The 25383-nt window shown below is 53.0% G+C and overlaps 2 protein-coding genes across 4 annotated transcripts in view; one reads left to right on the top strand and one right to left on the bottom strand.

Annotated features, from left to right (window-relative positions):
* The window catches only part of ARHGAP10 (Rho GTPase activating protein 10), a 350687-nt gene extending 340140 nt beyond the window's left edge, over nt 1-10547 (top strand). For both annotated transcript variants that reach the window (XM_075543716.1, XM_075543714.1), the window contains 2 exons: nt 438-529; nt 9845-10547. In XM_075543716.1, the coding sequence (XP_075399831.1) occupies nt 438-529; nt 9845-9933 (181 nt within the window). In that variant the 3' untranslated portion in view covers nt 9934-10547. The remainder of the gene's footprint in view (nt 1-437; nt 530-9844) is intronic.
* An 8671-nt stretch (nt 10548-19218) lies between these two features.
* The window catches only part of NR3C2 (nuclear receptor subfamily 3 group C member 2), a 376709-nt gene continuing 370544 nt past the window's right edge, over nt 19219-25383 (bottom strand). For both annotated transcript variants that reach the window (XM_075543712.1, XM_075543713.1), the window contains exon 9: nt 19219-20702. In XM_075543712.1, the coding sequence (XP_075399827.1) occupies nt 20547-20702 (156 nt within the window). In that variant the 3' untranslated portion in view covers nt 19219-20546. The remainder of the gene's footprint in view (nt 20703-25383) is intronic.

The following is a 25383-nucleotide window of genomic DNA, read 5'->3' as shown; positions in this document are numbered from 1 at the left end:
TTGCTCGTCCAGATGGATTGGTGTCAGTGGCTCATTGCTGGGGCCATTAGTGTGTGTGTGCACACCTCTCCCTCCGCTGGGTCCTTCTGTCTCAAGATGCTGGTGCTGCTCTTTAATGGACACCGTGCAGTGCTTAGACCGCCAGCAGGCCCTGTCGTTCCGATCATGCTGACTGGGAGGAAAGGGCACCCCACCGGGCAGCGTGGAGAATGAGGCGAAGAGGTTTGGTGAAAGTCGCTGAGAGAGGCTCCCTGAAGGAAGGTTTGGGCTTGCAACCCTTCATTTACTGGAAAACCCAATGCTGGAGCAGCGCCCGATGGTGCCTCCCCTGCTGATGTCTGTGCGCCACAGAGGGATGCCATTTGGGAGGGAGGGAGCAGCGAGGCTCTCTTGGGGTCATCACTTTGTAACAGGTGTCTCTGCCGCTCTCTTTTCAGCACCACCAGTCGGAAGGCCCGCGCCGTGTACCCTTGCCAGGCAGAACACAGCTCGGAGTTGTCTTTTGAAATAGGAGCCGTTTTTGAGGATGGTAAGTGGGAGATTTGGCTAGGGTATGTTGTGTCACTCCACGCATCTGTTGTCAGGGCCATGGATTGGACCCCCCTCTCCCCCCAGGGACAGAAGAGAGCTGACCCATTTTTCCTCCAGGAATCGAATGGCAATGGGCTGTGTCTTGATGGCTGCACGGCCGATCCTGCTTTTGTCTTTGTTATCGTCCAACCCCTTTACCTATTGTGGGCCTCCACTTACAACTTCCTTCTCCCACCTTACAGAGAAACTGAGTGCCACTTGGAATTAATAAGTATTTGATTGGCTTCCTTTGTTTTCCTCTCCCAGAATTCTCTACTCGGCCTTCTGTACTTTCTAGATTCAAATGTCAGAGAAGAATTCTATGCTAGGGCATTTTTGACATATAATGAACTCCCTGACTGCTTCTGGAGTCCCGGTGGCGTAGCAGGTACAAGTCGGGCTGCTCACTGCAAGGTCAGCAGTTTGAAGCCACCAGCTGCCCTGCCGGAGAAAGATGGGCTTTCTACTCTTGTAAACAGTCACTGTTGTGGAAACTCCCAGGCGCAGTGCCCCCTGTCCTATAGGGTTGCCATGAGTTGGCATTGGCTCCATCGGAGCAAGGATTTATTTATTTATTTTGCATTTACTGTTTTTGGCACCTCCTGTGACTTTTTCGGATCCAAACAGAGCATGGATCTCAGATAGGAGTACTGACTTCGCTGGGGAAGCAGGGGTGAGATTTTTCGTGTGAGTGTTGGATAGTCATACACAAACCTTTAGGAGATGAGCCTGGCTGTGCGGCTCACAGGTTTCTTCTGTAGTTCAGAGTAGTTTTTTTCTTTCCCTTTCGATTTCCCCCCTCCCTATGATGAAAGTGCTCAGTATGAAATTCCTTGGTTGCTGTGGAAACAGTGCGGTGGTGTCTGGGTGGGGTTCCCTAAAACATGCCGGGGCAGCAGTGAGACTGATAGGTCCTTGGAGTGGAGTGGCTGAGCAGTCAGCTCGCTGGACTCTGGAAGACAGCAACGCAATGCATCGTCATGCCTCGTCTCTGAGACGCGTTTGCTGATGATGGGTTTTTGGAAAGCAAGCTGCCCTCTTTTGAATAGACGTTTGTGTCTGTGTATGTGTCGGAAAACAAACCAACAACAACACAAACATACAACAGAAGTACACCTTGTGGAGAAATTTTGTTTTGGGAGTAGAAACAAGATCATCTCTCTGTCACCAAAACACATAATCAGTCTTGCCAGGGGATTGTGGTAAAATTGCTTCCCAATTTGGCACACCATATGGCAGGCGAGATGGTAGCATTGAAATGCGCTCACTAGAAATACAATGCTGCAGTTGCATCATCCCTGGGATTCTTTGGGATTGGGTTTGTTTAGGAGCCTCTGAGCCCCTCGTGCAATATTTGTGCAGTTCTTACCTCTGCAGAAGGGACCTTTGGGTACGGGCAACAGAGACTTGGACAACATTAGCTAAATCAATCATGCAAACGCATTGAGCCCACACAATAATGTGTAGATGTACGGAGCCCGGGTGAAGCATTGGTTAAGAGCTTGATTGTCAACCACAGGTTTGTGGTTCAAACCCACTGGGCAGCTCCGCCAGAAAAAGATCTGCTTCCATAAAGATTTTGGTGAAAAATTTTAAATCCCGAGGGAAAGTTCTCTGTGACATAGGATTACTGAGTTGGAGTCAACTCAGAGGCAACCCAGAGCGAGCGAGCTCCCCACCACAGCTGACTCGTCACCACTGAGTGGATTCCATTTCATAGCGAGCTTCAGGATTGGTTAATTCCGCATCTCACAGATTTCCTCAGGGACCACAGTATCTCTCTTTCTCTGCTCTACTGTTACCAGCGTGTGTTTCTGTGTGGTTGATGTCTCTGCTGGGGACAGAATGGCGGCCACCATTCTGGGCCTTGTGGCCCTGCTCAGGAGAGTCAGGGGGCCTTGTTAATATGTGCCTTTTTAAAAAGAACTTTGAAGACTTTACAGAAACTTCCTTGTTCACCTCCCTTTTTAGCCAGAACTGTTATGTTCACCTGCACTGTGAGTCACCATAAATCCATCACAGCCCAAGACTTCAACCAGTCAGAATACTGGCCGGGGGCACACATGTTCAGGACTCCTTGCTATAGGAATCAAGGTCAGCATGTAAACCACACTTGGCTGTGCCAGCAGGGGCGAAAGGGGACCGGCGATGACGTGTCTGACACAGAGAGCAGGCGTTACCAGCTTCATAAGGCACGAAATGACTTCCGATCGAGTTGCCGTGAAGTGGAGTCTGACTCAGAGCAACTCCAGGTGTGCGAAGGCCACCTTGCCCACACGTTTTTCATGACAATGACCTTTTGGAAGCCTATTGCTAGCCTTTTTTCTGAGGTGCCTATAGCTGGGCTTGAATTGCCAACCTTGTAGATAGCTGCTGAACACGTATCCCTCTGTGCAAACCAGAAGTTGGCCAACGACTTATGGAAATCAAAATTTCACACACACACACACACACACACACACACACACACACACACACTCACTGCTGTCGAGCCAATTCCAACTTATAGCAACCCAATAGGACAGAGTAGAACCGCCCCTGTTGGCTTCTGAGGCTGTACCTCTGTATGGGATTAGAAAGCCTCATCTTTCTCTCAGAGCAGCTGGTGGTTTCAAACTGCTGACCTTACCAGTTAGCAGCCCAACTCATAATCCACTCTGCCACCAGCGCTCCTCACAGATAGAGGAGCCTTATATAGAATACACACACGTGTGTAGATAAGTATGTCGATATGTGTGCACATGTACATATACAGCCACGTAGATATATACATACACATACATAGTGTGTTCCTATAAGTCATTTCCTCATAGACACATAGACCAGTATCAGTCTGTGATTGATAGCACACTAGCTGTGGATTATAAACGCTACTTATTTGTTGAGTTCTGCTCCACAGCTTTCCCACTTCCTGTGTGACCCTGAGCAGGTTCTTTAAGTACCGGATGCATCATTGTCTTCATCCGAATCCTCGGAGCTAGCCGCAAGATGGATATTGTGCCAGGAAACAAGTTGGGCTATTGGAAGCTGGGCACTCGTGCCACCAACCTTAGTGGAGGATGTTGCTGACAAGTGAAGCCACGCTTGGCACACTGGCATGCCAAGACGGTGGGCCACAGTGGGCTACAGTTTGAGCCAAGTCCTGTCTCCTCAGCGTGGTGCCGTGCAATGCTGGCTTGCAGCTCCGTCTGGGCTGGTACTGCCTGGGCCACAGGGCGGTTCCTGACTCTGCCAACACTGCCTGCCGCTCCGCGAACACCGTGCCAATGTGCCGATGCTGCTTCCCTGCACCGGCCTGTGAGCGTCTCTTTCTTCTGAGCTGCGTGCCCTCAGGTGCTTTGGTACAAGTGCAGAGCAGCGGGGGGTGGCATGCCCCTACACGATTAGCCTGGCTGCTGCTTAGGCATGCTTCCTAAAGAACACACTGATTTGGAGACTCTTGAACCAGAAGCAATAGCTCTCTGGTCAAGTTCAACTCAAGCTGACCCGATGTGTGTCAGAGTGGAACCATGGTTCCTTTGGGTTTACATCATCTGTCTTTCCAGAAGTAGAGCGCTTGGCCTTTCTGTTGAGGTAACTGGTGGACTCATAGCTCTGTCCTTTTGACTAGCAGCTGAGCATGTTAACCACTTCCCACTCAGGATGCCTTGAATGGCTTTCTCTTAAACAGGAGACGGGTTTGTCTCTTATGTTTGCACCTGCACCTCTGTGGATGGCTGAAAGCGTAGGAGATGTGTGATTAAAATTTAGAAGTCAGCACTTGCCCAGAATACGCCCAGTGAAGCCCTGCTGGGACGGATGGGCTGTGGAGCTCCGCTTCTGATGACTTGCCCTCAGCAGGACAGACTGGCAGGTCTGAAAGCCTCAATTCTGTGCAGACAGACAACGTTCACGTGACCACTGCCCACACTTCAGCTCACAGGGTTGTCAGCAGGAACGCAGCCCTCTGCAGGCGATCGACACGTTCTTGATATCTACGAGAAGCCCAAGACACCTTTGGTCTGTTTACTTATCCAGCTGGACACTTACGGCTCCAGAAATGTTGCCGCCGTTCAATCTGTTTTTGTCCATCATCCCGGCAACAAAGGAACTCATTGGCATTCATTGGCCTTTGGAGGAGACAAAATCCAGGTCAAAGTGGCCCTTGGGCTGCACTGTCAGTGGTGACGTGGTTTGGCCTATAGCTAGCGACAAGAATCCTAACCCGGAATGCGGAAGGAACAAGGGTCTGTAGTAATTGTGTAGCTCTGTAATAGTTCCTTCCTCCCTGTGTCCTGTGTGGCCCTAGACTTAATTTACGAGTTCAACTACTAGACCCACAATTTGCTGCTCTAACGGACACACTGAAGCTCACCATTATTCTAAGGAAATGCTTCTCATGTTCCCCTGGAGGGGAGTGGTGGTGTTGGGGGTGGGGGGGACCTCAGGGCAGTCCATGCTCTTGTCATAGCCGTGGGAGCATGCTGTCCCCTTTTCCATGGACTGGGAGACCTAGAAGTCTTCTGTCGGTTATCACTCAGCCCTGCTTTCTGGCTAGACTGGAGTCTGCAGTGAACGTGGCAATGGGTCCTCCCTCCGAAATGCCCAGCCACACGAGAGGCCTTGGCCGGAGGCAGTCCAGGAGCTGGCACGTCTCACAAGGTCTCAGACTGCCTGGGTTGAATCTGTGGGACTCTGGACAGCCAGTGCCCAGCACGTCGTTACTGATCCCCAGCCTCATTAAGTCGACTCTGTGGGGCTGGCCCTGTGCGTCTCGGAGGCTGTAAGTCTTTACCAAAGCAGAAAACCCCGTCTTTCTTCCCTCAGAGGCCCGGGAGGCAGGGGCGGGGGGGGGGGGTTTGACTTACCCACTAAGCCCCCAAACGGAAAATTCACTGCCATCGAATCGATTCCAGCGCCCAGCTGTTTACCCCTGGTGTTTTTAATGATTGAACCCTAACTCATAGCCCACCGTGCCACCAGGCTGCTTCTAAGATCCCGAGTCTTGTTAAATGGTGCTCGTAATGTGTGCCAGCAGGCCGTGGGAGTGCCCCACGGGCAGCTGCCCATCTCAGCCTCGGGGGGAACTGTTTAGGATGTATTTGACCTTCATCTTCTCTGCACACTCCATCTCTTAGACTCTATGAAAATGTCGAAGCGCACGCATGGCTCAGAATACAGCCGGTAAAGCCCCTTCTGATGACTCACACAGCGCAGGACAGTGGAGATGGGTGTGTCCCCACCGGGGCACTGCCGATAACTCAGCCCACAGGATGCATCCCTTCTCAGACCTGCTTTCCAACCCCTGTCGCTTGTGGCCGCGTGGCAGGCCCAGCAGTGTGTCCAAGGGGAATCTTCTGTTTACCTCCCCGTCCTTTCCCAAGTCCTCTGCCTCGTGTTTGGGTGCTAGCTGGGGTCCCCACCTCCATGCGTGTAGTGCTACCCATGTGGTTTGCCCACAGTGAGCAGGACCGCACTGCCCGGCCCCGAGGAAATGGCACATTCGGAGAAGCGGGCCGGTGCACACCGGTCCATCCCTTTGCAGACGGGTCGCTCACTCCCCACGGGTTTTCCAGCCAGAGCGCTCTGGCTCTCTCGGGGGAGCTAGCTACACATGGGGGGTTGTGGGGGGTGGGGGGAACACAGGGCAGGGAGTTTCCAGACGGGTGTGCACTGCGCGCGGCGGCTGCCGAGCAGGGAGTCCACAGGCAGGTGACCGGAGACCTCTGGGATGCCCAGGGGTGTCCGGTTCCCGGACCTGGAAGAGTGCCTGTGGCAGGCCAGTCTCAGAATCTGCAGTTTTCCTGGGAGCACATTAAGGCAAAGGTTCCCCCTCTCCTGTGGGCCCCAGCCCGGCACCCTCCTTGAGGCACTTCTGGGTTGCACATTGTGGGTGGAGGGCGGGGTGGGGACTCGGGGGTAACATGAACTTGCTTGAGGGAGCTCTAGGAAAGCCCGACTGCTCTTTTAAGCGTTTTTGTGCCACCACTGGGCCTGGAGTCAGTCCTTACGCAGCCCTGACCTTTGGGGAGACCGTTCCCTGCCTCGGGGTGTTTCTGGGGTGCCTGCTGGGTACATCATGTCCCCCGCTGGGAGCGTGTGAACAAAGGGCGCCCGTGCTCTCCCACCCTATTAACTCACCAATGATTTTCTAGTCGACCAAGCTCGGGGCGGCCGGGAAAGTCTACATTGTGCCTGTTTTATCAGAAGTTTTATTTAGAGCTCTATTGGTCTGAGCCCTCATTAAATTTGCGTTTGTTACAACAATGTCATGTTCCATACAACATGGAAGTAGAACGTTAACTTAGGTAGCTGTGAAACTATGTCACCTGTTGTTCTTATTCGCACCTCAAAGTAATATTTACTGAGTTTGGTACGCAGGCCCAGAAAGATCACAGCTGGGGGTTGGCATGCGGGACGAGGAAGGGCCCAGACCACAGGGCTGGCCTAACAGAAGAGCCTAGAGAGGGCTTGTGGGTTCTGGCACACAGTCCAGTGAGCAGTAAATACAGGTTATGTGAATAGGGGTTCATTTGCTCCTAAAATAACATAGGTTTGTGTGTCGCCGTGCCCCCCCCCCTTAGAGCCTGGAAATGGGGTCTACCTGACATCACACTTGATGCTTAGCTAGAAACAGTCTTTGTTTTAATCTGTGCAGCAATTTATAATGGCCAGTTGTTGGCCCGTGTTTAGAAATGAACAGTGCTGAGGCCAAGGCAGATTCAGTAGCTCGTGCCCGGTCACACAGCCCTGAGGGAGCTGAGTTCCAGCATCTTGGAAACTCCAAAATGGATCACGCTTCCTGTACACATCCGACTCTTGGCTTCCAACTCTCCCTCCCAAAAAGAAAGTCTCTCAACTCCTGGTACGGAGAGAGGAAGCTGTTTGCTAGAGCCTGAGACGGGCATGTTTGTGCGTAATGCTCCCGAGAGAGGCCTGGCCATAGAACTGAGGGAAGGCCCTCGCAGGCCTCCTTCAAAGCCTCTGAGGCACCGGCCGCATCCCGGTGGGAGAGGCAGGGTCTGGTAGCCCAGCTCTGTGCCGGCCGCCCCACTGCCAGCTCTTGATGCTCCCGTCGTGTCATCCCTGGGAAAGTCATTTCGGACTTTGATGACTTCTGCCTTGGAGTGAGGACTAAGGGAGGGTAGGAGCAAATGCAGTGGGGCCAGGGCTCCTGGTCTCCTGGGGTGCAAGATTCCTTGACTGGCTGTGGCTTCCCACGTCCCAGCTACCTTTACACCCACAGAGTGGGAGGCTGCATGAAGACCTACCCCGTACTGTATGAGACTGTGTGTTCCTCATGGCAGTCCTGCATAAGTGCCAGCAACTTTACATGGAGCAAGGAGGGTGGGGAGCGAGGCTCAGAGGGTAGCCAGTTTCTCCTGTGCACTCAGCAAGAGTCTCCAGGCGATGGACTGGACCTCCGTTTTGGTTGTAGTTGGGCGGGGCGGGGGTGAGGCTCAATCCCAGAGCCCCTCCATAGGCTGTCTGTCTTCTGGCAGTTGCTCTTGCTTCAGGCTACTAGCATTGCCAACTTGTGCAGTTGGGACTAAGCAAGAAACCTCTAACTCTCCTGCCATGAGGGATGGAGTCAAAGTAGAGGCCAATGTAGGCTGGAAGACAGTGAGTGGCTCCCAGATCACCTGTGAGACCCCTGTCCAAGCCATCCTGTTACTTACGCCTTCAACAAACTCCTCTGTGTCCAGCATGGAGCAGGTGCTGGGATTACAAGGCCCCTGCCTAGATGCAGAGTGCATCTCAGTGTGTCTGTCTGTCTCTTTCACACACACACTTGAGTGCCCGCCCACTGGGTTAAGCGCCTTGGCAGTTTTGTGTAGTTACTGTATGTAACTGGCAACCTAGTCTGGCTGGAGCCCTTGGAAGAGTCCGGGGGAGGAGCTGCTATGTGCAGGATGAGGGCTTGGGAGGGGCTGAGCTGCAGCGCAGGCACCCCGAGCAGGTAGTGTCTGTGGGGAAAGCACCATAGACGGGGTATCTTGTTGAATAGCAGAATTCCAATAGAGCCCTTGGAGCGTTCCAAACTGGCTCACTACATATTAGTGGGTCACAAACTTAATTGTGGAGTTACAATGAGTTGTTTTTGTTTTTAAAAGAACTTTAAAAAGTGAATGCAGTGTACATAGTAAGGGGAAGTATTGTGTTGTGAAACGTTTGACCTTCTGTATCAGTGTATTTGGTTTGCCATGTAAAATATTTCTCACCAGGGGTTGTACCAGTACCCTGAGCTGCATTTCTGATCCAGAACCCTAGGTGGGTCTTCTGGGCCCAGCCCACTCACTTCCTTTAGGGACAAGACTGCCCACCGCTCCCTGCCGTGCTCAGTGGCCTAGCCTGCCCAAAGCTGCGGGTTCATAAGAGCTTATCTGAGCTCCAAACGCGAGCATGAGTGCACTTTGCTGTCTGTTCGCCATGTACTCTTGTATCCAATCCTCTTCTCCAGTCGAGACGGAAAGGCCACCTGTAGGTTGCTGGCACCGTGCCCAGATCGGTCAGGTCAGGCCCTGGCCCAAGGAGTTCTCTACGGAGCAGAGTGAGGGGAGTCTCAGTCTCTCCCCCACTCCCTCTCCCTCTTCCTCTCTCTCTCTCTTACACACACACACACACACACACACACACACACACACACACACACACACACACGTCCTATGAGCCATCACACTGTCCCCAAGTGAAGAATTACCTGTGAAGAAGGTGGCGAGGTATCTCACACTTGCTGTCGAAAGGCGGGAAGTGACTCAGGTAGGGTCTCTGGGTCATTCGTGGCTGCTGAGGCTGAGGCTGCGCGGGTGGCCGATGCAGCTGCTAACCGGAAAGTTTGTCAATTCAAACCCACAGCAGAGAATGGTGCCGCCTGCTTCCTCTAAAGACTGCCAGCCTTGGAAGGCAGTTATGTGTCTCGGGGATCCCTGTGGGGCTGGCAGAGGGGCTGCTGAGAGGCAGGCAGGGCCTGGGGCCCAGGGCCTGCTAGCAGCCCAATCGGGAGCTTGCACCTGACGCCACAGGTAATGGGATTTAAGCAGGGGAACGATGGGATCCGCACTGCATTCCAGTTCTCTGTTCAGAAGGGGCAGACTAGAAGCGGGTGCCCAGTGAAGAGACTGCTGTAGGAAGCCCGGCGAGGCGTGTGGCAAAGGGGGCAGACCCTGTCGATGAGCGTCAGGCTAGCCCATGACTGGACGGCCCAGAAAGAAGCCACATTCTCTGCAGTAAGAGTCACAGGTGCACTGCAAGGACGTGGAAGCACCCTGGTAAAGCCCTCTCTCTTCCTTTGCAGTGCAAACCTCCAGGGAACCCGGCTGGCTGGAGGGCACCCTGAACGGCAAGAGGGGGCTGATCCCACAGAACTACGTCAAGCTGCTCTAGCCCCTGCCCTCCAGGCCCGCACTTGCCCCGGGGCCATGGACCTCCTGGGGCAACCACTGCCATTTTCCCCTCACGACAGAACCCAAACCCACCTGGCCACGTGAAATTGAGCTCCAGAGGGGAGGTGGGCTGGAGGCGCCCAGCAGAATGGCAGGACTCATCGAATGGACTTGTCAACAGCCTGAGGGAGGGAGTGAGCCTACTGCAGATCTGGCCAGCCCCTCTGGGCCTCACGCCTCCCCAGGCACCTGCTGCTGAGATTTTCAAGGGAACCAGGCCTCCTGGCGGAGTTGCGTTTCCAGGGGCGCTCTGGGCAGGGGCCGCCATGGTCTGCCTGGTGCTTTGTCCAGAGGGACGGCTGCTGGGGACAGAGGGTGATCTGATCAACCTGTGTGAAGCAGGGACGTCCTGCCCTCTGCTTGCCCACTCCCTGCTGCCTGTAGCCCCCTCCGCGTCCCCGTCCCTGTCCCTGTCCCCGTGCTCACTCCCCCTGGAAAGCACACCGGCATATTTATGACAGGCTTCTCCTCGGTGCTTCTCCCCCGTGGGCTGTTTTCCGAATACCACCTCTTTGCCCCAAGGTCTCTGTAAATGAAATAAAGTGTAATTTACTACTTGATTTGTCTGTCACGCTGTGGGGCAGAGGACGGGAATTCACTACCTCGGTAATGTTTTATGATCAGGCAGCCCTTTGGCAGAAATGCATTTTCCTCTCGTGGTGGACCTCCTGACGGGATCTGCTAACGGGGAGCCCGGGTGGGTGTTCTCAGCAGGCCTGTTGGGCAGGGGTGGGCTCACGCACCCCTCCATGGGTGGAAATCCTGGAGAGCCTCCTGCAGTGGCTGCCTTGGCCTTTCCTACAGTGGCCAGTGGTGCCCTGGGGGTCTAAGCCAGGGGTCCTCAAACTTTTTAAACAGGGGGCCAGTTCACTGTCCCTCAGACCCATTGGAGGGCCGGACTATAGTTAAAAAAAAAAAAGAACAAATTCCTATGCACACTGCACATATCTTATTTTGAAGTAAAGGGGGGGGGGGGGCAAAAACACCGGGCGGGCTGGATAAATGTCCTTGGCGGGCCGCATGTGGCCCACCCATGGGCGGGCCATAGTTTGAGGACACCTGGTCTAAGCCCTTGGCGGTTTGTATAAATCCTGTGGTGGCCAGCCCTCCTGACTTAACTGCACTCCATCACCCCTCTCCACCGCCAGCCCTCGCTCTGCTCTAGGCTGCAGTGCCAGTCACTGCCCTGGACTCAGCTGGGGCTTGGGGCCTGAGGGGTGGTCAGATGTTGGTGACTCAGCTTTCTGCCTGTGACCTTGCACGTGGCTGTGTGGAGGTCCAGGGCCGCAGCCAGGCCCTTCCTCAAGGCTTGTTCAACTCGGGCTCCTCTGTGCTGTTCTTTTCTCCTCAAGTCTCCAACTTCGGGGCCGGGGAAAAACGGCCAGTGAGTGGCTTTCCAAACCCGGAAACCGAGCTCACGGCCATGGGAGTGCCTGCGGCTCACTCCAACCCTCTATGTTAGAGAAGAATGGCCCCGAGGGCAGGGTCTGCCCCTCCTTCTGCAGCCTGGTGGGAGTTCCTCAGTGACCCCCATGTGGCATCTGTCTTCACAACTGCCTCAGCTCACTGCCCTCCAGACCATTCCCACTCACGGTGACCTGGTGGACCTGCCCCGAGACTGTTAAGTCTTTTTAAGAGTGAGCCTTTCCCACGGGGGAGCTAGTGGTTTTGAACTGCCAACCTTCTAAGCCGACCGGGCACACTTACTGTCTCTAGAGACTAGTGTACAGGGGCTGTTCACTATCTCATTCAGAAGTGACTGACTAGGTTAGGACACACCCTCTACTGACAAGGTCTCCTAAGCATAACCAAGAAATGCCAACCTTAATGGGATTACATCATAGTGACCCCTGCCGTCAAGTTGTCTCAGCAACCCTACAGGACGAGGTAGAACTGCCATGGGTTTCTGAAACTATCACTCTGTGGGAGTAAAAAGCCTCATCTTTCTCTCGAGCAGGAGGGGGTTTTGAACTGCTGACCTTGTGGTTAGCAGCCCATCGTGTAACCACTATAACATTAGAGGTCCCTGCACTATAGATCCAGGGGTTAGGATTCCAACATGTTTCAGGGGAGGTGCAGTCCAGGCCATAGCAGGGTTTTCCTCTGCCCCGATGTGAAGTCCTGGTGCCTGAAGCTTGTTTTACAAAGGCCTCCGACCTGCTCGGGCCCCAAGGGTGCTCCGGGAGCTTGACAGTCTCCTGACCCCGGGGTTTCGGGCTCCACAGGCTGCTCTTGGTAGAACTGGTCCAAAGAGGCAGGGTTTCTGTTGCCTCTTCCCCAGGTGACTGGCTTAGGAAAGAGCTTTTGTGAGGTCATCAAGCTGTCACCCATGCAGTGAGCATGGCACCTTAGGCGTCGTAGTGCACAACGTGCGTGTGGAGAGATGTCCACATTGTGACTAGAAATAAGATGGAGTCAGTGCAACTTATTTTTTAAATAGAGAACTTAATGTGTTTCAAAGAGAAACTTCTGAGATAGTGATGGGGGGCCATGGCCACTCTGGGCAGACACTGTGCTGTCAGAGGAGGACCTTGCGGTGAGGAGGACGGTGTAAGGTTGGGTGTCCTGATTCTGAGCTGTTATTTCCTGCCCACACTCAGAGCTTAGGAGTACCAAAAGGAAGCATGACTTGTGAGGGGGTGTTACTGGGGCGCCCTGCTTTCCAAAGACCCTCCCTCTGCAGGAAAATGCTCATGGTGGGCACTTATAGGAGCCCTAGTGCATACTGCGTTCCACATTGGGCAGCGAACCGCAAGGTCAGCAGTTCAAAACCACCAGCCACTCCGAGGGAGAAAGATGGGGCTTTCTACTCCTGCAAAGAGTTACAGTCTCAGAAATCTCAGAAACCCATAAGGACGTTCTATCCTGTCTTATAGGGTCGATATGAGTCAGAATGAGTTTGATGGCACTGAGCTTGGTGTTTTGGTTACGGGCCGTTACATTAGCACTGAGAGTGATTGATTAACAGGAGAGTGATTAACAGCTCAGCTTAGGCAGGCCCCCAACAAATGGTGACCCCCATGCACAACAAGATCCAACTATTGTCATCTAGGGCGTTTTCATTGGCTAAATTTCAGAAATGGGCCAACTAGGCTCTTGTTGCTACTCTTAAGTCTAGTGGTGTTTATACCACTGAAACTCGTTCAGCTTCAGAAGCCCAGACACAACCCACTGCCATCAAGTCGACTCAAACTCACAGGGACCCTGGAACAGGGCAGCACTGCCCCTGTGGATTTCGGAACCTAGTTTTTACAGGAGCAGACACGCTTTCTCCCTCGGATTGGCTAGTAAGTATCAACTGCTGACCGTGTGACTAGCAGACGGATGAGGAAGCCACGCCACCAGGGCTCCGGACATGGCTGCACATGAGGTACGTTTGTTCTTGTTAGGTGTCATTGAGTCTCCTCCGACCCATAGCAGCCTATGCCTAACAGAACGAACACAGCCCTGCCTGGGCGTGTAGTCGTCTGGTATCGAATAGGATGGTGATGGAGGTTTCCTGGGTGTGTCCTGAGATACCGTGGGCACCAGTACAGCCAGTTTTGCTGAGAATTGAGAGCTGCCCCTGGGTCTGGTGTCGAATGCACTTGGTCATGGCACCATGAAGCGTTGTCGTCCATTGGTGGATGATCCCTACTGAAAGCAGGAGAGAACGGGGGTGTGTTTTGCTACGTTTAGGTGGGGCAGGTGTGGCCATAGGCCTTCAAACTCCTGGAGCCTCCTCGCCCCCCTCGCTCAGCTCCACAGCACCAGCTACGGCCGCTTGGAGCGGGGCTGTCGCCTGGTGCCTTCAGTGCAAGGCGCTTGCTCTGACCACAGGGTTTAGGATTGCATCGGACAGCGGAGGAAGCAGCTCTCTGGGTCATTACCAGAGTCACATGCTCTTTCTGGTTGTCCCTCCTTCGCTCAGATGCCCCAGGACTTCTCACTTCCCTGACCCTCATGGCTTTCCCTTCTCCCTCTTTGAGATTGCTCTTCCTGCAGTGTCTGTGTGGTCCTTAGGATGATTTCACGTCAACTTGAATGTTTATGATCGTGTAGGGGCGGAGCCCCACCTGCTAATCAGGTCACAGCCTGACGATGCCTTTTGAAGGTGCGGCCCCTCTGCTAAGAAGAAACGGGAGCCTCTCTCTCCCGGAGACTTGGCCTTCCTGCTTGTTGGGCCCCTGCCTCCAGGGGTAGCCCCACGTGGGTCGCCTGACCTTGAGAACTGTCGGCACCCTTCATGTGTCCACCACCGGTCAGCGATCTTCCTGCTTCCTGGGGGACTTGGCCTGCAGCTACGTGCCTCTGAAGAGGGATGTATGGACTTGCATCAGAATTGTGAACTTGAGTTGGCCTAGGATGGGATTCCTTCTTGAGATAAGATTACTTCTTGATACAAAGCTTGTTCCTATACATCGATGACTCACTGGATTTGTTTCTCTAGACAACTTGACCGAATAGTCTTCAAACAGCTTTCCAAGTTCTAGAGCCTGCAATTGTCTTCTCAGGTCCTGTCAACACTATTCTTCCGTGGCAGGCCGGGACATTGCATCTTATCATTGATTTCATTATCTGACAGTATGTATGAATGGCTATAGTAAAAAAAAATCTATCTTGTGCACTAAAAACATGAAAGACCTATGTCTGGCACAAATGAACACCGAAGTGTCACTGGCTGTGATGGCTAAGGTTCAACTTGGCTGGGCCGTGAATCTTAGTGCTTTCATAGTTATGCAATGGTGAACTTGGCAGTAATATAATGAGTATAATTTGGCAGTTATGATGCCATGTGACAGTTATGTAACTATGTAGTTCATGGTTTACACCATGAGCTGGTCTTTGGAAGCTACCTATGTGGGTAAGTAGGGAGTCGGGATAATGTATTACTACTTCATTTTTGGTGACTGAGCTCACTCGGTGCTTTAATGCCTGGCCCAAATCATCTCAATCTGTAGGTTAGAGGGTATTGAATATTTGGCTTGCATACTTTTGACACATTGTCAGGACCAGTCCCTGGAGAAGGACATCATATTTGGTAAAGGGGAGGGGCAGTGAAAGAGAGGAAGGCCCGCAGGGAGATGGCTGGACACAGTGGCTGCGTCAGTGGGCTCAGGCATTGTGAGGATGGTGCAGTGTTGGCCCTGCTGGGCACAGGGTCACGGCTCAGAGGCCACGCGATGACCCCTGACAGCAACAACAGGTTAGAAGCATATCTTAGCAGACCCCTGATCATGTCAGGTAGCCTGTGAACTGCTAACTGCAGGGCCAGTGGTTCAGACCCACCAGCTGCTCTGTCAGGGAAAGATGAAGCTACCTGCTCTCATAAAGATGTTCCGTTGTGGAAATCCTACACAGGGTTATTTGCCACAAGTTGGCGTTAACTTGATGGCTGTAGTGAGTCCTTTCAGACGATCAGCTTGATCTGAAAGCTTGACTTCTGTTTTGTGGGCCGAGAGAGCTCAGGGCCGTGGACTGGCCGCTCAGTTGCTCCAGTTGAAGGGACAGCTCAGCAAGTGGAAGGGGCACAGTTAGACCTTGCATATGTCACTCGCACAAGAGCCCTGATCCTCCTGGGCCCAGGCTGTCCCAAGGCATGAAGCACCAGAGATGGGGTTGCAGACCATAGGTAACGCAGAATCTACTTGTTTTAGAAATCCAAATTCTACCTCCCCCACCAAAAAAATAAAGAAAAATCTGAGCAGCTACTTGTGTTGGATCGAACCAATAGTCCCAATCATATACTCTTCTTCAATCTAGATCCTTCTGTAGAGCCTTCCCATACTGTCCCGGGCTTGGGCTCTGGCCAGTAGACAGGACCAATGTTGGCCCGATTAGAGGCTTCAAAAAAATGCTGTTTCCCACTGCCTTCCTTAGGAAAGTTAAGCTCAGGCTAGCCTGCTGGAGGGTGCGGGCCAACAGACACCCAGCAGCTGCTAGCTGGCTGCAAACATGTGAAGCAGCCCCACTCGGCCGAATCTTGCTGGATAAGCAGAAACCTCCGTATGACTTAGAAACTTGTGAAAAATGGTAAGTTGATTAATGTAGGGGTGATTTGCTCTGCACAGTCTTGGCCCAAGAAGAAACTATTTGAATCTCCTCTTAGCCAATGTTGTGTGGGAAGCTGCTGTTTCATTTCTGAGAAAGTTGCTGCACTAGCAACTGGACAGCTTGAAATCAAAATGCCAGAAGTACATGTAATCGCCCCGTTTTAATCTGTGTGCCCTAGCCCAATTTATAAAAAATATGTGTTTTGTGGCTGACTTTCACATCCGGGACGATGTTTTCTATTTGTTTCTGGCTCATTGAACACACAGAAGCAAGCACACCCTTAGTGATGCATGCTTGTTTACTGTTGATGACATGCAGTGCCTACCTTAGTGGTTCCAAGTGTGTGGCTGGATTTGGGGGACCCAAGCTCACTTTTAGGAATTCATTGACATAAAATGACAAATGCCCTTAGTAACACCCTGACTGAAGAAGGAGCTCCGGTGGCCCTGTCAGCTCGACTGCGCACTGCAAGTCGGTGGTTCCAACCTACCAGCTGCTCCTTGGGTTGAAGACAAGGCGGCCTGCTTCCATAAAGACCGGCAGCCTCAAAAACCCTATCTAGAGTCACTTGGCATCGAAAACAACTCGGTGGGATGCCAGTGGGTTTGGTTTTATAATCAGAAAGGGCACCCACTTAAACCAAGCAGACACCTGCCACCTTCCATGGCTTCTGCTCAGAATCGATGTGTGTGAGACCCCTGCTATTTGGGGGGGCGAAATGTCTTAACATTTCCCATCTAAGATGATGATCACGCGCAGTGGGGAAAAGTAATACAGACAAATGGACGAGCCTCACCTTACAGCTGCTAACGTGAAAACTGACATGTTTTCCGGCACCGTATTTTGGAAGTGTATCTATTGCACTGAAGCGATTTTGCATTGAATTAGCTGGTCGTTTCTAAAAGCAAGCCACATGAACACTCACCAGTGAAACGACACATTACAATTGTACTTGAATGTACCTTATAGGAAGGAAATGTTTTCTCTCTTTGTGTGCGGCGATAACTGTGTGCACCCCCCCCCCCCCGCCCATGGCCCTTATTACTGTCTGGAGCTGACGGGAAGAGCCTGTGAGGAGTGTGAGATGCAGCCCACCCGTGGGCGCTGAGTGGGTCCTGCCCCTTCAGGGGAACTCAAGTCAGATGAGGGCTATGCGCCTGACAGTCTGTTTCTTCTATAAAATGGGTGACACGAGTTCTGGGGTTGTGGAGATAAAAGAGACAATGTTCCTATAATTTTTAGGAGCCCTGGTGGCGTCCTGTTACACGTTGGGTTGCGAACCACATGGTCGGCAGTTTGAAACCACCAGCCACTCCACAGAAGAAAGGAGACTCTCTTGAAGAGTTGCCATCTCAGCAACCCGCAGGGGTTCTGCCCTGCCCTTTAGGGCCGCTGTGAGTGGGCACCGACCAGTGGCAGTGAGTTTGGAGTCTGGACCTGGGCTTTTTAGCAGCGACGTGGTAGGAGTTTTCACTGCTGGCCAGCCACAGGGTATTTTAGTGACCCAGGATTGTTGTTGGGCGTATTGGAGCTATTCAACTCATCAGCCATCCCACGTGACAGCTAGAACTGTCCCACATGGCCCCAGGCTGTCGTCATTTGGGAGCACATCACTAGGTCCCTGTCCCTCAGAGTCGGTGGGTGGGTTTGAACCACCAACTTTTGGGTTAGTAGGCAATCACGTAACCACTGTGTCAGCGGAGCCCCGTGAACAAGTTGCCAGCAGGAGAAACCAAGCATGTCATACGCCTGAAGAAAACAGAATCCACATATGGCAAAGGCAGGGCTCTCCCGGGAAGCACTGCTCTTCCAACTTTATGTCGGCGGAATCGGCCAGACTCAGGGTGTGGAAGGCCAGGGGATCGGTGTTGCCACCGGCAATGAAATGAGCGGGTTCCCAAACAACCGGTGATTAAAGTAAAGGATTTATTGTAATCCGCTTACAGTCCTTTGCAAAGACAGACATATGTTTTTGCATAAAGATATAAATTGCTTCATTTTAAACTAATTTAGTGTGTTTTTTAATTATATGAAGAAGTTTTGGTGAATCATGAATTGTACCAAACCAAGATCTGTAAGAGCAATATGGTACAAAAATAAGAGCAGACAGACGATTTGAACTGGGACAGGCGTTCAACAGTGAATTTAGAATATGGCTTTGCTGTTTCACCAAGCAGAGTTACCTGGAGACACATGGAGGGCCAGTAACTTTGTTAATACAAAAGGCTGATGCATACCATCCCAATCCCCAACCCAGCTCGGGCGAAATTCCCATTCCACAAGAGGCAAATGTGACCTAAAAGCCTATTTGTTAGCCTTTTTCCATCCCCGAAACTACCCTTCTGCACGGTGTCTTCTTCACCTTCAATACATGGCTTTCGTATTGCTGTGTGTGTAAGTTGACGATGTTGGAAAGATCTGCCTGTAAATGAAATTCCGGACCTCGCAAATTATGTGTGAAAAACACACGCCTCTGAGTCCAGCGTTCACAGGTTCCCCCTTGCATAAGGCAGGTGTCTTGGGAAAGACAAGGTAATGTTGTTGCCTGCATGGTGAACCCCGGAGAGGAGCGGTCATCTGCACGCTGCCCGCTCCCAGCCCCCCGCCCCTGGCCTCGCCAGCTCCTGCCTTTGGAGAAGCATATGATCTCGGTGAGTACTCGGTTTCGATCCTTGCTTGTCAGAGATCCAATTGGCCTCTATTCCGAGACGCTTATTTACTGCAATCATATTGCTGGCGTCCCCGAGACGGACAGCACGGTGAGATCTGGGGCAGGAGGGAGCCGGCCGTTTGCATCAGTGCCCAACAGATTAACGCATCAAACGTTTTTAGTGCCACTGTCTTGCTTGTGTGATCTGTAGTGTGTTTTTGTTTTGCCTTTAAAAAAATTTTTTTTTACTTTTTTCAAAACAGTTTACGTATAAAATTTCTTTTTAAAACCTACCTTTTAAAAATCTAAAAACCCTCTACTTGTCTTCCAGTCTCCACCCAGCTCTGACTGAACCTTGCCAACGTGCCTCCCCTCATCCGGCCGGTCCCGCAATGATCTCGGCCTGTTCCCATCGCCGCTTCCAGGAGTGCCCGGGCCCTTCCCAGGATCAGGAGGGACAGTGATCTTTCCTAGGCAGAGAAGTGCATGGGATTGCCCCCCCCCCCGCCCCCTCCTCGCAAAGGAGCGAAAAAATAACAGGACGCTCACACTCTGCTCTCCTGAGCTCCAAGCCTGCTGTTGTCAGGGCGAGCAGGGAGAAGGTGGCCCTCCCTCCCGCGCTGCGTGCAGCGCCTCCGCCGGCCTCTGACACGCGTGTTCTGCCGTGGGACCGTGGGACCCCCGTCAGGAGCTGCGGCGCGCTGCCTGCCCCCTGGAAGCCGGATGAAGCGGAAGCCGGACACCATGCTCGAGCCGGGGGGCCCCCCCGACCTCCCCAGGGGAAGCCCCAGGGGAAAACAGAAGTGCAGAAAGAGCAGAGGCTTACGGACAACCGAAGAGGCTTACATGTGGTTATTTACAACAGACTGCAACGTGGTAAATTAGATATGAAGCTAAAAAGGCACAGCTTTCCCTTTCTTAAATACACTGTAAACGGTTCATTATGCATGCAGAACATGTCACTTTACAAAAAAATTACCTTGTTTGTTTAGACAAAGATAGTACTTAAATAGTCTCCAGCAAAATAGAATTCTTTCAAAAATACTTTCCCATTCATCCTGTTAACCATTAAAGATTTTTTTAGTTGTGTGTGTCTCGTTTACAAAATCCCCTTACGCTGTATTTCAGGCCCCTCACCATTTATACATACAGTAATGTACAGCACAGCAAAAGACTGCAAAAGAAATTCTTTGTAAAGCCAACACAATAGATACTAGAAACTTAAACCAAGGCATTTGTTTGGACATCTTATCCATACTAGTTAAATAATAGGTGGGCACTAAGGGGGTGGACACTAGGGAAGCAGGGGCCGTGGGTGGCGACAGCCCCAGGGGTCAGGGGACCGTGACCCCATTAGGACACAGCAGGGATCTGTATACATGTTTTCTTTTTTTTTTTCCCTCCATCTTCTCTGTGTTTTTTAAATAACAAAAGAATATTAATGCCCCATGTTGACTCTACATTTTATGTGCAAACCACGGGTAAGCTCTGAAAAGTTCCTTAGTCCTTGACCCCTTTGTAAAACAAGCAAACGATACCAGAAGCCACATGGCATAGTGAAAACCGCCATCGGTGAAGTATCAAAATCAGAGAGTTATTGACTAGATATGGCTTTTCATCCAGAGGAGCGGGGACGTTTCCGACGCGCTGGGGTGGGAGAGGGAAGCCTTCGGCTGCTCCGGCCTTGCCAAACCCACGTCCGCACTGCTTTCCAGACGCCGCACCCTCAACGGGATTTTCAGCTTCAGAAACTGCTGAGCAAGGGTGACGCAATCATCGCAGGTGAGAAATGGGGTTCCGTGGGTCCTTGGGGGGGGGTGGGAACAACACGGGCAAGCTTAAGGCAAAGTTCTTCCGTGAGGACGGGGCTGTCACTTCCTGTGAAAGTAAAGGGGCTTGGCGTTGCCGGATTCCACCTTGGGCAGCTGGTCACTGATGATCTCCACCAGCATGGCCGGGAACTCCACCTTCAGGGCCTTGGACTCGCGGAAGGTGTAGAAGCAAAACTCCAGCAAGTCACTCACCAGCTGCAACACAGAGACACACAGGAGACGTGACGCGGCTTCACTTCCCTGTCCCCGGGCCCTGTGCCTCCCAGCTCTGCCGGCTAAACCATCCCCAGACATCCAACGGAGGGCATTCCTGTCATTGACCAAACTTACCCCAACCCCGCCGCCCACAATTCTCACTCAAAACGACCCTAAAGGACAGGGTAGAACTGCCCCTTAGGGCTTCTGAGACTAAATCCTTACTGAAGCACGCTGCCCCCTCCTTCTCCCAACGCTTACCCCACGGGCCAGCAGCGCTCCTGTCAATACATCAGACCAAACGCACTGCCATCAGGTCACCCTGACTCAGCCCCCACGAGACAGAGCAGAACTGCCCCTCTGGGTTTCTGGGTCTGCCAGTTCCTAAGATTAGACAGCCTCATCTTTCTCCCGCAGTGCCGCTGGTGGGTTTGAACTAATGACCTATGGCTAACAGTCTAACATCTACCCCACTGTCCCACCAACACCCCCACCACCACAACTACCCACCACCACTGAGTTGATTCTGACACACAGTGATCCTGTTAGGACAGAGAGAAAATTGCTCCTGTGGGTTTCCGAGACTAGGAATCTATGGGAGTAGAAAGCCTCGTTTGGTTGGTTTTTCCCCAGTGGAAAGACTGGTGGTTTTGAGCTGCTGAGCTTGTGGTTAGCAGCCTGACGCAGACTCCAGTAATGCCCCAGGGGTTTTATGGGGTACAGAATGGATCCTAGGGAACTGGGGCAGAGGGCACTGGCTGGCTCTCCGCAGAGTCCAATTTCCAAATGTGCAAGTGGAACTCAGCCGGCCTACTTGGGTGTCTACATGTTGGTGTGGAGTGTCCCCTGGCCGTCGGGTGGCCTACAAGGGGGGGCGGGGTGGCTGTGTGGGGTAGGGATTGGGGTTAAGACAGGAAAAGCCTGTTGCTCACCAGGCCCTCAGTGGCACATGTCCTGTCCATGGAGCCTTGATTTTGACGTTGCCAGCGCTTCCAAACACAGCCCCTGCTCTCCACCCCTACCCCACGATTAAGCCATCAGTCTGCTTGGGGACAGAGAATTCTCCCACCAGTGGCCGGGCTGAGGGAGGCGCCTCAGCCAGTCACCTTCCATTTCATTTTGAGAGGGGGCTCAAGTCGAAGGCTCGCCAGCCCAATTCCCGAGTCGGGCCCTCAGAGCCTGTGCCCCACCGTGACCTCAGCCTCTCCCAGAGAGCTGCTGGAGAGACGGATCTGCAACTGTGCCGGGGATTGTTGGTTCTGTTTTTCTGCCCTGTTAACAAGCTTACACGGAGGCAGAGAGAGCCCCGCGGTAGTCGAGGCCCAAGGTCAGCACCGAGCTTGTTTGCCGCCCCACCTGCAACAGATGGAACCGCCACCGGGCCGGCGCTGGTGGTCGGTACGTAGAGCCCGTTGTTTTAGCCATGGTGCGGATCCAGCTCTGAGGGGCTTCCTCGTTTACACTGGCCCTCCACTTTAAAACAAAATGAAGCTATGAATCCAAAAAGCTCACTGGGGGGAAAAATAATCAAAAACTCCGGTGCTTCCATTTGTGCCAGCGTGACGGCCTCAGGATGCGGGGTGGCGTTTCAGCAGGATCATCTTCAGGGACTGCGGTGCTTGTAGGCACTTGGTGCGCCCGGGAGGTGGGGCGGCCAGGCCCCGATACAGCACATACAGCACTGCCATCCCGTCGCGGGACGAGGCGGCAGAGCCTGCCCTAGGCTCTCCCCCAAGTTTCTTGGTCTGTCTCGTGCTGCCTTTATGTCTCGGGTCCCTGTCTGCACTATGGGGACAATCGCCTTGGCCCCCACAGAGAGTAGCTACTGAGCATGGAGTGAGTCACATGGGTAGGCAGGGAACGTGTTTCCCAAAGTGGGTGACCCTGCCCCTCAGGGGATTGCTGGAGCGATCAGGTAGGGGGGGGCTGCAAAGGTAAATACCTACACAAATAGCAGCCCAATACGCCCCCCTCCACCCCAGGGGGCGTTTCTTCCCTGGTCTTTTGGGTCTTTTGAATGCCCATCAAACACTTTTCCCTGATGGGTCTGGGCAAGAGATGGTGAGGGGAGCTGCGGGAGGACGAGAGGATTTCGTTGTGAGTGATCATCGCAATTATAGAATCCTGGACGTGCACCGTGGGGTCGGCCAGTTGGACACCCTGGGAATGAAATGAACCACTACGGAAGCAGCCCGGGGAATGTCACCGCCATCGAGGAAGACGAGGGTGGAGTGGAGAGAAGCCTCTGGACCTCGAGGCCCCTACAACTTGAAAGTCCTTCCTAGCCCTCCCTCCAGGGACGAACTCCAGGGCCACCAGGGAAGTGGCACAGGAGCAGCAGTGGGAGAACCAAGAACCAGAGCTGAGACAGTGGGGGCATCCTGGCCTAGAGCGCGGGTCAAGCCATGCCCCCCAGGCAAGAGACCAGCTTGCAGAAAGGGGGGCACTCTAATGGGGGACCTAGAGCTGAGTGCCTCCAGGTTGAGGTTTATAGTAGAGGCCAGGCCTGCCTTCCGGCACAGGAAAAGACTGTCTAGACCAGCGGTTCTCAACCTGTGGGTTGTGACCCCTTTGGGGGTTGAACGACCCTTTCACAGGGGTCACCCGATACATAACAGTAGCAAAATTACAGTTAGGATGTAGCAATAGATATAATTTTATGGTTGGGGGAGTCACCACAACATGAGGAACTGTATTAAAGGGTCGCAGCATTAGGATGGTTGAGAACCACTGGTCTAGACTGAAGAACTGTATTCTGAACATCTCTGACCCTGAATTGTAACCTGTCTTGGAAGAGGTACATCCAGAGTGCTCCTTAAAGGCAAGGATGGTGAGATTTTGTTGTACAATCTTTGGACATGTTGCCAGGAGACACCAGTCCCTGGAGAATGACAGCGTGCTTGGTAAAGCAGAGGGGGAGGTGAAAGGGGGAAGGCCCTCAATGGGATAGATTGACACTGTGACTGCCAACAATGGGCTAGGACGACGCAGGCCGGGCAGCGTTTGGCTCTGCCGTGCACAAGGTCGCTATGGATTGGAGGGACTCAATGGCACCGAACAGTGACAGCTAGTTCCCCATGAAACCCCAGAGTGGTGACTCTCACCTGTCTCCTTTCTAGACATCAGCCTTGGGCTTCTGTGGAGTTTGAGTCTCTGCTCCCTTGTGAAGTCGGAGGAGGAGGAGCAGGTCTGAGGTTGCCCCCACACCGTTGCTCACAGTCACCTCAGACCCACAGCAGGGAGAAGGGGCTGAGCAAAGCCTCTATCACTCCATCCTTTCCAGGCTCCCCCACTCCTCTTCAACCGTAAAGCATCCTTCTCTCTGGGATGGATTCATTTGACCAACCTGGCCTGGCTCATCTGGTGTCACTTGCTCCTTCGGCCCCCTTCTAGAAAAGGAGGGATGAGGGAGGGTCTTGCTTTGGGTCTTTCCAGGAAAGGTATTCTTGAAGACACACCCTGTCCCATTTGTTTTATTTTTCTTCCCTGGTGGCCCAATGGCTGTTGAAGCCAAAAGGGTGACAGGCCAGCTCTCTCTGTTCTGATGCCTCTTGCTGACATGTCCCTTCCCTGCGGCCACAGAACCCTGAGCATTCTTTTTGACCCTCCCAAGTCACCTTGAATACATAGGACTCTTGTAGGATTTCCCCGCCCCTTTTAGGAAGTTTACCCCAATGGTAGACACCTTAGTTTCTAATCCATACCCAGCACAACTAGCACAGTTCCTGGGGCTGGACCTGGATCTCCTCCAGAGGCAGAGGCTCCCTGTCATCAGACCACAGGTGGTGTTGGGGAAGGCAGGGGTGCTTAATCCACAAGTGCTCCTCCTCCACCCACCAGTCACCTCGAGCGTCCCCTGGCAGGGGAGCCAGTCAGTGCTGGTAGGAGGACACAGGGTCTGGAGCTGGGGAAGGAACTGAGAATGGGGAGGGAGGGTGATCACCGCTGGGATCTTGGACATGGGATGGCCTGCAGGGGCAGGAGCTCCTGAGGTAGTTCATGAGCAGGTTGCTAGCTGATTGTTGGCGGAGCTAAGCTACCCGGTGAAGCTAGTAAACAGAGGCAACACCCGGGCATCTGTGATGAGGGAGAAGCGCTGAGTCCAGTGATGGCTGAGCATGCAGGTCGTGTGCGGTGGGGACAACTCAGGGACCGGCTATGAGGACATGTCACAGACCCTCCCTGGGCCTCTGGGCCTGTCTGCAAGGAAGCCCTGCCTGCACAGTGTGTCCTCACGCCTGAGCCTTGCCTGGAGATGGGCCAAGCCAGGAATGGAGAGGGCAGCGCTTGGGCTCAGCTGTTCCTCTTCACAGGTTTGCTGGGACACAGGCGTTCCAGACACTCCTGGCCCAGCTGACTATATGCACCTGGGCACGCACTCCCCACCTACCTCTGTTCCGTGTTGCATGTTTTGTGCTGGGCTGGTGTTCTGAGCATCTGTTTATACTGAATCCTTGGACCAGCTGGCCTCCAGGGCCAGACATCCATCCCGTCCCACTATATCTGGGACCAGTGCCTGTGGCTGGGGCAATCCCGAGTCACCTGTGAGTGTCTAGGTCAAGCGGCCCGAGCCAGGGTGCAAACAGGAGCTAACCCAGTGGGAGCTGCAGCTTTGCCCCAGTTGCTTACGGATGAGCTATGTGCCACGGGGAGCTGGTGCACAGGGGTGCTGCCATGAGGG

This window comes from Tenrec ecaudatus, chromosome 3, assembly GCF_050624435.1.
Source record: "Tenrec ecaudatus isolate mTenEca1 chromosome 3, mTenEca1.hap1, whole genome shotgun sequence".
NCBI lineage: Eukaryota > Metazoa > Chordata > Mammalia > Afrosoricida > Tenrecidae > Tenrec > Tenrec ecaudatus.
Note: the sequence above shows the minus strand (reverse complement) of the source record. Positions and strands in the feature narration are given on the sequence as shown.